This window comes from Typha angustifolia, chromosome 7, assembly GCF_048772165.1.
Source record: "Typha angustifolia cultivar Huaian chromosome 7, ASM4877216v1, whole genome shotgun sequence".
Lineage (NCBI taxonomy): Eukaryota > Viridiplantae > Streptophyta > Magnoliopsida > Poales > Typhaceae > Typha > Typha angustifolia.
The window spans coordinates 15900074-15912648 of record NC_133245.1 but is presented as its reverse complement, the minus strand read 5'-3'; the positions used below and the strand labels follow the sequence as shown (position 1 = coordinate 15912648).

Sequence of the window (12575 nt, the reverse complement as noted above, 5' to 3'; positions counted from 1 at the left end):
TCACTCTCACTCTTACCCTCATCCACCCTATCATCACTCATAATCTCACCCCACGTGCCACCACCTCCTCCCTCTTTGTCGAGCTCCATCAGCAAGCCACCACCACGACACCACACCCTCCTTGGCCTTCTCCTCCTCGTCCACTCCGTTGGTTTCCTCTTTCTCCATTTACCATCGCCTCATCCTCCATCCGTCTCCGACTCTTTCGACAAGCCACCGTCCACCGAGCAAAATTATAAGTCTCGTTTATACCCCAAATAATAAGATGATCTTCCTCCTGTTTGACGTTGACAGGACGAGTGCACAAATTCTTTTCGACATAGATACATGGCACGATATGGCCATTTATCATGGCATCCGGCAGCACCTTGTCCCACCCCTCACCGACGAAACGTTCGGTTCCAAATCAAAGATTATTTCACGTGTCTTGAAAGAACCAACTACCGAATAATAGAATAGTATATTCGAATAAAAAAAAAGAATAATATATTCGATTAAAAAAATAGAATAATATACATTCAGGCTGCACCAATGCATGTCGACTAATATGTCCCGTTACCCTCGCAGTCAATGTCACTAGAGTACAGAAAGAAGGGTCAACACCTAGTCATCCATATGGATTCATATGTACAACTCGGTTCCATGCACGCAATTAACGTTAAACTCGGTTGCAGCTACCTCCCTTGCGAGTTTACATGTTTTTTTTTTTTTAAATCCAAATAACTTACACCTCAAATTTTATAAAGAAAAATGGTCTATTTCATCATACCCCTAAATAAAATGTTTAATTGTGAAGTGTTTTACTCGATCAAAAATAAAATACCGATCAAACCAGTATTTTATTGAGAAAAATGCTGATTATTTTAACATTTTACTAAAGAAAAGATGATACATATAAAACTATAAAAATTAAGTATTTTATTATTAAAAAATACTATGCAAGAATAATATAGGTAAGAATATATATAAAAAAAGATTTATAATGTTGTAGCTTTGTGCTTTGTTATTTATTTTAGTCCTAAAAACATGTGTCTGTGAAGATAGGAAGAAATATAAAATAAAGTCACTTAGTGATTTTTCAAAGCCAATTATGCTCAAAATTGTAAAAAAAAAAGGTATTTTACAAATGACACCCTATATTTTATCTATTTCGTGATTCGCAGTCCATGTAAAAGAATTTTGTAACCCAACCCCTCATTTTTCTCATATAATTCTCATTTAACAAAACATTTGACTAACTAATATAATTCAAAATACTAAAATATCTCTACCATTCCCTCTCATTTTCTATCACTCCACCATCTCCCCCACCTATCTCTTCCACTATTGCCATTGTCATCGTTGTTGCCACCGTTACTATCATTTAAATTAACCTAGTGTGTTAAATGAGAATTATAGGGGAAAAAAGGGTTGGGTTACAAAATCCTCAAAAAACGAAATATGAATCATAAAATAGATAAAATATAGTGTGCGATTTTTTAAAAATCCTTAAAAAAAGACCATGGGTTCTCCAAATTTGGTTTAATTTATTTTTCTTAGTTCTTTCTAATAAAACGGTCAGCTATTCAACATTTTCTAAACATAAAATACTGAATAGTTAAGCATTTATGAGACGACTTAGTCGGATTGGATCCACTCCCACCATTGAGTTCATTAGGCATATTTATCTAGTTTGTGTTTGCTTAAGAGAATAAAGCTTTTCGCTAAGGCGGCGTTCGAACAGGGTCGTTGCGAACGCATGCATACATTCGCAACGACAGAGAACAGTATTTACGCTTTCGAACACAATCGGGTGCATTCGAATGCACCACAACTAAAATTGTTAGTTTGTTAGAGTTTTAACTTAGTTGTTTAGGGTGAGCCTTTGTGGAGGAAACCTTAATTTGAGTTAATTTGATAATTGAAACGGCATTGTGCCTTTATCTCCTTTTTGCTCTAGCCATTGGCTCCCTCTCCCACCTTCTTCCTTCCACCGCCCAAGTTCTTGGTCGGCTTTCTCTAACTTCTAATTCTCCTCTTCTATAATAACTTTTCTCCCTTCACTAGGGTTTATCTAATATTCGATCACTATTCGGTCGATATCTCAAGATTTAGTCATCCAAACTTTATGATCTTAAATTTGTTGGAAAGCTATTTTTAAAGGAGACAACATATCTAAAATTTAAAAAACAATGGTTAGATTATCTGCAGTTTTCTTTGAAAGTCACGTCTTTAATTTAGTGCGTTACAGATCGGATTAACGGATTTGTAATAATTCAAAATACTAAACTTATCAATATTGTATCTATAGTTACAGTGCGACTGACATATTTTAGTATTAAATTTGATCTGAGTGTCTAGTTGGATAAATAAGATATAAAATGGCTAGTTTGGTCAAATCTCCGCCTTTGGTGGCCAATCTTGATCATGAATATTGGGATCCACCACCATACGCATAGAATGAAGTCATCGTTCTCGCGTCACCAGATGTGCGTCATCAGACGGACCCCACGTTATACTTTTTAATAGATGCCATGAATGAATGAAATTGACTTAGGAGAACGCGTCACCAATGTCTGAGTCATCTAGCTAACGTCATCGGCATAAGTAAGAAAAAATGGCATAAACGAGCCCAGAAATCATAATAAAGATTGACTTCCAAATTTACTTCGAAAAAGTAAATCACAATCAACGGCGCGCGTTTGCCGATGGACACTTAATGAGTAGGCGCCGTCCCGTGCACACATTACTAGTCGTCGTCATTTTTATTTTCACATGTATTGCTCTATAAATATGAAGACTACCTACCGAGGTTTCATGTACTTGTTATCCATGGCGACTCTCCTCCTAACAGACCTCGTCGCCCACGGCAAGCAAGTCCCCTCGAGCTACATCAGGCCCCTGGGCGATCGGCCAAACCTACTCTATCCGGAGTCATCTCCCAAATTAAATATTCCTCTCATAGACTATCAAGAATTTGATGGCCCTGGTCGACATCGTGTGGTTAAAGAGATCGGTTTGGCATGCCAAAACGATGGATTTTTCATGGTATGACAAAAAATTTCTCAAGCTCAAACTAACAACTTTTATATGTACAGGTCTTTGCTGTTCGTCCATGCATGAATGATGAGTTCTCTTTTTATGATCAGGTGAAGAATCACTGCATCCCCGAAACCGTCGTCGACGGCATGCTACGTGTGTCGAGAGAGTTCTTTCACTTGCCGGCCCCGGAGAGGCTGAAGTGCTACTCCGACGACCCGAAAAAGACGACGAGGTTGTCGACGAGCTTCAACGTGCGCGCGGAGAAGGTTAGCAATTGGAGGGACTTCCTCAGACTCCACTGCCACCCTCTCGAGGATTTCATCCACGAGTGGCCTGCTAATCCTCAAGACTTCAGGTACGTACTTCTTTGCAGAAGGAACCATCGATATCTATGTATAGAGAGAGAGAGAGAGAGAGAGAGAACTAGTTAGCTAGGTGAACTAACTAAGTTGTGGACAATGCTGAGATATGTGAGTTGAACTTACAGGGAAGTAGTAGGAGAGTACTCTAAGCATGCAAGAGAACTGGCACTCAGACTATTAGAGGCCATTGCAGAGAGCCTGGGATTGGAAAAGGATAACTTGGTGAAAGCCTTAGGGAAACAGGCACAGCACATGGCTATCAACTACTACCCGCCATGTCCACAACCTGAGCTCACGTATGGACTCCCTGGTCACAAAGATCCCAATGCCATCACCATACTCCTCCAAGATGGTGTCTCTGGCTTGCAAGTTCTCCGAGACGACGAATGGGTGGCAATAAACCCCGTACCAAACTCCTTGGTTATCAACATCGGTGACCAACTGCAGGTAGCTAGCTACGAAAGACTGAATCTTTTCTTTTAATATATTTAAAAAAATTATTTACTTAGCCTATCTAGTACTTGAACTAATAAAACTAAACCAACTTGTCCTGACATTTGACCTTCGAAATAAGTAGCATAAAAAATGACGAAAACGCTAGTCTTTTTGAGTCTTATTTATATATTGTTAATTGTACAGGTACTTAGCAACGATCGTTATAAAAGTGTACTTCACCGAGTAGTAGTAAACAGCCAGAGGGAGAGGATCTCTGTGCCCACTTTCTACTGTCCATCTCCGGATGCGTTAATAAAACCAGCAGAAGCCCTCATAGATGAAGAGCACCCTGCAGCATATAAAAGCTTCACATATGAGGAGTACTATGAGAGGTTCTGGAACCGAGGGCTCCTATCTGCGAGCTGCCTTGATTTGTTCAAAGTTAATAATTAAATCAAGTCCTTATATATAATTAGGATTAAATATTTTGATCCCCTCAACTCTAGGGGATTATCTATTTTCACATCCTCATTCTTTTTTTTTTGTTCAACAACTTAACTTTCTAACTATTTAAAATCATCAAATATATCATTTACTTCACATATTTAGTACATAATATTTAATAGGAAGATTACACTTTGATCCCTTCACTTATAAGTGAGGATTTTCACTTTCACCATTATACCGAGCATAATTGTTTTATTGATGATTTTGAATAGTTGAGGGAGTGAACATTCTCACTTATAAGTGAAGGGATCAAAGTGTAATTATCCTATTAAATATTACATATTTTGAGATTGCACAAAAACAGGGCAGAGCTCTGACAGCCAAAATTGGCAGATTAATTCTCCAAAACAAATTGATTTCCTTATTACATATCGTCTAGGAGAAATTTTCTCAAAATAAAATTGGAGGAATCCATTCTCAAGCAATACAACGTACATCTGGAGAGAACATTCGATGCCTGTGATGGCAAATATAAACCCGACAGTGAATAAAGTGATAAATGGCACAAAATAAACAGCATTAGACATCCAGTATCAACAAAACCCTTTTTAAATAGGGACTAAAGGTACTTCCTTGCAAGTGCTCGAACTTTGGTATCAAAGTGTGATGATGTAATTCTCGACCCAGGCAAATAGAGAGGATTCATCAAAATCTGTTCAAATAAACAAAGAAATGAACCCTGATCAGGGAAAGCTAGTATGAAGCATCTCTACTTCTGAGTGGCTACTTGTGGCACTAATCACAGTAAATGGATTATGTAATTCAAAAAAATAGCATCATTTACGAACATTAAAACTGTATGGCGGACAAAAGTCTGTGAAAATCAAGAACGATAGGAAGAATCACAATGGATAAGTGCGATGATTGTCACAAAGCAACATATTTAAAAATGACTCGGAGTTCAGAAAACAAAGTAATATCTGCACCATATTGAAAGTGTTACACACTAATCAATTTTGTTAAATCGTTTCCTTCATCCATAATTTGAAATCATCTTTACACAGTGATGTGTAAGAAATTCTTGAAAAAATTATGCACCAAACAATTATGTTTGGTAAAGGGACAAATGGGGGGAATAGCAGCATTACCTTGATATATAATTCATGGACTTCTTGGAAAAAGCTTTTTATTCCATCCTCATTGCGAGAATCATGTAGCAACATCAATCTAGTGTGTATGATTTGGACAGTTAAAGAAATTAAATAGAGCCTTAAGAGGTCACAAAAGGTTAATGCAATTAACAGAAGTAATAACACAAAGGAATAATTCCACTTAGACCCCTGAACTTTTTTATTTTAATTTCCATCTATAAATTATCATGTGACTCACATAATTAAATTTATGATCTTCATACCCTTATTTTTCGAGGGAAGAGAAAAAAAATATTAATACACCAAAATACCATTATAAATAAAGGGGTAATTTTTGTCTTTTGACCTTATTCATCAAGGGAGTCCGAGGTTTCCAATAGCTTAGGAGGATCTATGTATACTCGAAAAAAAAGTTCAAACGGTATCTATAAAAATATGCAATAGCTCAGAAGTTTAAAAGTTCACACCGTATCTATGAAAATATGCAATAGTTCATAAAGTTTAAATATGACTATCCCTAATACAAATATAATAGATAAAACAATCTTCATAGACAGCAAGGATATGTTTTTCTTATATTGCTTGCTTGATTTCTATGATAAAGAAAGATCTGCTCTACATAAATGAGTTGCTTTCTTATATACATTGCTTGACTTCTAATATGAAGAAAGTTATGTTCTTGAATCTAAGATAATATAAACTAGTTGTTGCCAGGGAAATTTTAAGAGCAAGAAGCTCTAGAAGATGTCTGACAAGTCAAAAAACTATAATTCTTAAATGCTCCATTTATGTGCTTAAAATTGAAACTAAAAATGTATAGTTAATGTTGCAGGTAAACTATCAGGTATTCAACCACTGTGCACAGAATTTTTAATCAATGTATTTTGGAGAGGATATGACCAGCAGTGACATATACAGAGACCACCAAGTCATTGAACCGGTCTACTGACTTCAAAAACCTGCACGAGATATGATTAGAAGAAACTATTTGAAGATTATGAAGCCTGGAGAAGAAACACATAAGCATTAATCCAGCTAAATGTAAAACCGCACATAGCATTTGTAGTCCATGCAAGGTCTTGAACAATATCCAGTGCTGCATGTAGAATAAACTGGTGTTGATGAGCAGCTTCTTCTTTCTGCCATAAGGGAAAAAAAATATCTAAAGTTCTTCAACCACCGTCTCCAAATTCAACCTTGCAATTATAGCTAAGACAATACCACAATCATATTTTCATACACATAGCACATTTGCATAAGTATCTACATTCATGAGAGTGCAAATAGGATGCTTGGATATAGTCATCTAACAGTACGGTTCACCTAAGAAAAATATTTGGCTTTTGAAAACAAACAAATAGTGCATTCAACGAATTAGAACATTTCATGATAATGCATAATCAGATAGATTTTCAATTGTTTCAGGGCAAGATAAGTCACTGAAATTAATTCAACAAACTTTGAAAGTCTGTTACATGATAATTTATCAAAAATTATAAAAAGAGAATGCATCACATGTTAAAAACTTAAATGCTATAGCTGGGCTGAAAAAAGAATCACAAAACCATAATAACTTAGTGTGATATATGGAGATAACAACTACCTTAACTGTAGAGGCCACTTCAGCTTCATATATGGGAATGTCATTCCTACTGACTATAATGAAGCATGCGGTGGTTGCCATGACCTAAAAGGCAAGCTGGCAATTGCCGACCTGAACATCAGAGAAGAGTATCAATACATGGCGATTGCTGACCTGATACATCAGATAAGAGTATCAAACTAGCTCGTGAATTCTAGTCATTGCCATTGCATTTCCTTAAGGATTTCAAATCTAATTCACACATACATAACAGTTTAAACCATAAAGCATCATTTAGATCACAAGAAAACACACTAAAACAGAGCACTTATCTCATCCCACGAAACCATACTACTACGCCTACACCTCAACAGTGTTTAAAGTTTGCCAACCCGCAGAGGCATTTCTATTTGATGATGTATTACAAGGTTCCTCTTTTCCCAATTGCCAAGTAACATGTCAAAGTAAGCCAAGCGGTTACGCCAAGTATGTCATACTAAGCCAAGAGTAAGGGGTTTCATAGCCACATTGTTTCCATACCCCAAAGTGTTTCTCATACACTAGGAAGATCTCCTCTGCAAGCACACAAGTGGGAAGCCCATAATTCAGAAAATGAGGAACAAAAACAATCTCTAAACTCCGTGCTGTTTCAGTAGCTAGAGATCCTGGTTCCTTCCATTTTCCTGTTCATAAGCACTGAAGATCCTAGATATAGAAGAATTAAGTTGCAAGATACAGGAATCTTCTTATCCTTGTTTCCTTTTTTACCCCCAAGGGTGAGAACTCTGGTCCACATCTGGATATTTGACACGATTTGCATTAGAGGACTGGAAGATCGCATAGTATCTAGTCAGAATTGAAGGGAAAAGGAAGTCAAACTTGAATTTCTTCACCATTTTCATTTTTATATCAGATCACAAATTCCTACAGACTACTAAATCAATGCACTAAGGAAACTAAATAAGATAATGTATAGATTGCTAAGTAATCCCAATTTGGTAACTACGTAAACACCTATAACTTCAGACTGTATTAACAAAAAATCCTGCTCTCCGTTCACTTAAATTTCCACTCTGTTTTCACTCCCCTACTTTCCCCTCAGCACCAACTGCCAAACGCCCCAAAAGTTTCTTCCTTGACCATTAGTAATAGCCCTAAACTTTATCCTCAGCTGGAAACCCTCGAGAAACAACAGCGCCAAAGATACGCATGCACTGAAATCAGCAATTACAAACACCTGAAAAACTATGATTTCAAAGAAAACCCACTTGATATTCTATTCTCTCTTACCCATGATCCCATCTAAGCTCTAATGGGCATTACAAACATCAACATTTGGACAAGGAAACATCAGTCTACGAACTAAACAAACAGATTTCTTGATTAAAAGCAAGAAACTTAATAATATCTCCTGTAGAGTCCATATTTAATTGGATCTCTCTCCTGAAGCTTGGAATTGACAAATCCATCAACAGTTCTTGCATCAAATCGAAGAAAAGAGTAAAAGCATGTCAACTTAATCACGATCCTACATATAAAAGGCAGCAATGAAGTGAAACTTAGATCTGGACTAGCAAAGAAGAATCGACGCAAAGAGCCGACTATAATGCGGCTTCTTATTAGGCACAGCGAAGAGAGAAGGTGAGATGGGCTAATTATGGACTTCCGGTTCACCTGTTTCTTGCTGCTGTTATACACAAATATCGGGCTTGGAGAGGTACTCAAGCAAATTAAGAGATTCATCAAGGGTATGTGTAAAAAGAATAATCTAACCGTTTATTGTTTTTGACGAACAGTTTAAGGTTCGTAATGTGCTTCCCTCTTACACGGAGAGAAGATCATCTACAGACCCGGATGTAGAAATTTGCTGCAGTCGCTTACTTGGCAACTTCAAACGTACAACAAATTATCCAACAAATTTCCACCGGTCAAGGGATTCCAAGTAAGCACATGCACTAAATTCTTTCTTACAAGGATGCATGTGTTTTTTACCCTAGATCTATTATCTCTCATCTATCCTCCATCTCCTTCTTAGGAACCCCACCTTTGGGATCTACCACCGCCGAGATCCGATTCTTCTCTTTCTATCCATCACCGAAATTGACCTCTATTATCCAAGAAAACTTTACGGAACACTGTCAATCTCAAGTAACCCTCATTGATCATCTCTTCATTGTTCATGTTTAACTGTTGTGCTTATTAATTGTAATCCGTCTTACTGAATTGCAATTAATGGACATATGATTAGATCTTTTGGTCTTAAACTATCTAATAGTTGCATAGTACTTTTTTCCATTGCAGAATCACAAAACATACTATTTTTAGACTAAAGTGCCCTTGCTTTATTTTTAAGTGACAGAGAAATGTCTAATTTTCTTTAATGCAAGTTTATCTTTAAAAGACATCAACGATTTCTTTCCACCTTGGTCCATTGAACATCCTCCCTTTCTGATAACCGCTATCATCTTGAAGCTTAAAGAGCTGTTGCGTGCATGAATCCATTTGGTCATTCCACTTTTGATTTCTTGTTGAAGAACTAGTTTTATTTGCATGTGTCTTCATCCTTGGCATGCACCTTCATTCCTCCTATCCTAATCTTATACAACCCCACAGACCCAATCCTTGAATGATACAAAAAGACAAAAGAAATACATTACCAAGAGAAATACATTACTGGCAATATACATTATTTCTTTGTTGCGACTTGGATTATGATAATAACATTTTAACAAAAAAATCATATCAAGAAAAACCATATTAAGCAAACAATTAAAAATTGCCTTTAACAGAATTAAGCAAGCACCAATTATAACCCCCAACGTGGCCCTTCTTTGCAAGTCCTGTGCAATCACTTGTATATAACAAAGCCCTACCAGTAGTGGCAACTTTATCAAAAAACCAACAAGTTCCAGAAAAATATAGGAAGGAAAATAGCAGATGCCATGAGAAAAACATGTCTAAGTGCTGATCAACAACAGCTAAATCCACAATATTTACAAGCCCAAGCAGATCACCACGTCTAATAGCCAAAAAGAGACTGCAAACCTGAACTACCCATATGAAAAGCTGAAGACTTTTAACTGAAGGAAATAAATTAAAGAAGGAAACGGTCAGATTGCTTTCAAATAGACTTAATACAACAAGCTGAAAGGAAAAGCCCCAAAGCACTAAACAAGAGAATCTAATATCATTTTGGACTTGAATAGGGTTCAAAAGCAAGATCAATCACATCTAAGTTGAACTGAAAATCTAAATTTTGTGAAAGTAAAACTTTCTCATACGGCATCTGAATTTCAATATTTCACATGAAAAGCTGAAGACTTTTAACTGAAGGAAATAAATTAAAGAAGGAAACGATCAGATTGCTTTCAAATAGACTTAATACACAAGCTGAAAGCCCCAAAGCACTAAACAAGAGAATCTAAGATCATTGTGGACTTGAATAGGGTTCAAAAGCAAGATCAATCACATATAAGTTGAACTGAAAAACTAAATTTTGTGAAAGTAAAACTTTCTCATACGGCATCTGAATCTCAATATTTCAAGCTGTCGCAATGGAAATTTTGGACCTTGGAGGGAAGACTAATGATGTATCATGCATGTGTATTCTCACCATCCTGAGCCCAAAATTTCCGTCACACCCCAGTGGCAATTATCTCCAGGACCAACTTTTGAACACCAGTGACTCGCCTCTGAGGCCAATCATCGAACATCTTATGGGCTTTGATTTCTTAAATAATCCCGATATGCTATCCTCTAACTATATCCTATTCCTTCTCAATTCAAATCCATAAACACATCTCTAAATAACAGAACAACTGAAAACTAAAGACCCAATTTACCAGTGCCCATCAGAATCCACCAAGATCCAAGCTTTCCCACAAAAATTCCAATTCATGTCAAACACAACAAAGCCCAACTGAGATCACGCAGACCCTCATGATCAAATTAGCCGCAAGCAATGCTCGCCTAGGAAAGCCTTAAAAAGAACCATTTTGATCACTTACCAAGAGCACCATGGTTAATAAAGGCAACACGAAGAAACTAAGTCAGAAAAAAAGAAGGGGAAATATTAATCTCGGAAGCTTGCTTGCCCCAGGTGAGTAGTACAAGGGAGGGGGACGCGGATCTCAAAACAATTTCATCACAAAAGAACAAAAATATTTCAGTTCACAAACACTTAAAATTGCAAGCGTACCGTGGTGATTTCCGTTCAAATTGATGGATCACTTGTGCGCAGAACTTGACAGATAACAGGATCGGTGGAGGGTTTGGGTTGTCGGTCGTGCGGAGAACTCGATAGATCGCCGGATCGGTGAAGGTTATGGTTGTCCGCAGTAGAGATGGTCAGGGGACGAAGGGTTAAAAGAAATAAATAAATTTGTAAATAACACCCTACATTTTCACTTGTTTTCTGATTAACACGCGTGTCGTGTTGGAGGATTTAGTAAATCGACCATAATTTTTCCCTATAATTTTTATATAATACTCTACCGCTATGGTCATCTAGGTATTTTAAAATATCTTAATAGAACATTTATTTGTTAATAACCTTCCGTTTGAAAATAGTTAGATAAAATTAACTCCAAATATTATATAAAATTATTAAGAAGAAAAATGACAGATTAAATCACAAAATCCGACAAAGATGGGATATTAATTAGAAAATACTAAAAAAATTTGGGCGTCGTTTTAAAATTTTCAACAAAAATAATGTATGGATTATAGTTAGGAGTGTAAATAAGCTAAGCTTGAGAGAGCTGAGCCAGCTTGGCTCAACTAAAGAGGTAGAAAAGTTCAGCTCGACTCAAGCTCGAGCTTGGTTTCAAGCTGAAAAAGCCCAACTCAATTGGGCTCATTTCCAGTTTGATGAGGCTCGAGCTTGGCTTATCTCAACTTCTTTTGCTGCTACTAGTTTCCCTCACGTCTCACCACCATGAGTCCAATGCAATACCCTATCGTAGGAGAGAACTCCTTTATTAGAGTAGCTTTCGAACCCTATCTTCCCTACGGCGCCCAGTAAGGCAAATGTTGCCATGTAGCCCTAGGTTTGAGTCCACTAATGGTGAGGGGGGAGCTTGCCGAAAAGTAAAGCGACATAGAGTCTCAGCGTTGTCCCCATCTTCATGTTGGCCTCATCGAAAGAATCAAGCAAAGTGCTTGAGGGAAAAGGCCTCGACAGTGATGTTAGCAACGCCCTACATGGTGACGAAGGTGATGTTGGTGAACTGGGGGCGGAGATGAGACTGAAGGAAGGTTAAGAGACTTGCTCGTCGGCTGCTCGTCCATATGGCTCCACTTGAGCTTCGATTCACCATTTCGAGCATTAACCCTAAAAAGAGGAAATAAGGGAAGGGGATATCTCACCAACAAAGCAACTTCGAGGGTGAGGACGGTGACGCGCATCCCATTGACGAGGGCTCAACAAAGGAGTGGGAGGGCGGGGTTGTGGAGGTGGATAGAGACAGTGATTGAGTGTCATAGATATAAGGAAGAACTGTGGAAAAAGGGTGAGGGAAGAATAGAGGACTGGGTCACGTGAGTCATGAGAATTCATCTGCTATTATAGATATATAG

At 37.4% G+C, this 12575-nt stretch overlaps 2 protein-coding genes across 2 annotated transcripts; one reads left to right on the top strand and one right to left on the bottom strand.

The window, feature by feature from the left end:
- The first annotated feature begins 2796 nt into the window (after positions 1–2796).
- On the top strand, positions 2797–4499 carry LOC140762098 (protein DMR6-LIKE OXYGENASE 1-like). Its single transcript, XM_073099717.1, has 4 exons — positions 2797–3027; positions 3129–3376; positions 3509–3830; positions 4023–4499. The coding sequence occupies exons 1-4, from the start codon at positions 2797–2799 to the stop codon at positions 4269–4271; spliced, it is 1050 nt and encodes a 349-aa protein (XP_072955818.1). The 3' UTR covers positions 4272–4499.
- A 140-nt stretch (positions 4500–4639) lies between these two features.
- Positions 4640–11395, bottom strand: LOC140762099 (uncharacterized). Its single transcript, XM_073099718.1, has 6 exons — positions 11197–11395; positions 7020–7130; positions 6470–6555; positions 6315–6375; positions 5414–5500; positions 4640–4977 (listed from the first exon to the last, which is right to left on the bottom strand). Exons 2-6 carry the CDS (start codon positions 7098–7100, stop codon positions 4885–4887), a joined length of 408 nt encoding a protein of 135 aa, XP_072955819.1. The 5' UTR covers positions 7101–7130; positions 11197–11395; the 3' UTR covers positions 4640–4884.
- Positions 11396–12575: the final 1180 nt, after the last annotated feature.

Coding starts and splice junctions, on each gene's coding strand:
- LOC140762098 (XM_073099717.1), top strand. CDS start 2,797: ATGTACTTGTTATCCATGGCGACTCTCCTCCTAACAGACCTCGTCGCC. Junction 3,028..3,128: donor AAAACGATGGATTTTTCATG/GTATGACAAAAA, acceptor TTTTATGATCAG/GTGAAGAATCACTGCATCCC. Junction 3,831..4,022: donor ACATCGGTGACCAACTGCAG/GTAGCTAGCTAC, acceptor TTAATTGTACAG/GTACTTAGCAACGATCGTTA.
- LOC140762099 (XM_073099718.1), bottom strand. CDS start 7,100: ATGGCAACCACCGCATGCTTCATTATAGTCAGTAGGAATGACATTCCC. Junction 6,556..7,019: donor AAGTGGCCTCTACAGTTAAG/GTAGTTGTTATC, acceptor CCCTTATGGCAG/AAAGAAGAAGCTGCTCATCA. Junction 5,501..6,314: donor CTGTATATGTCACTGCTGGT/CATATCCTCTCC, acceptor GTCCAAATCATA/CACACTAGATTGATGTTGCT.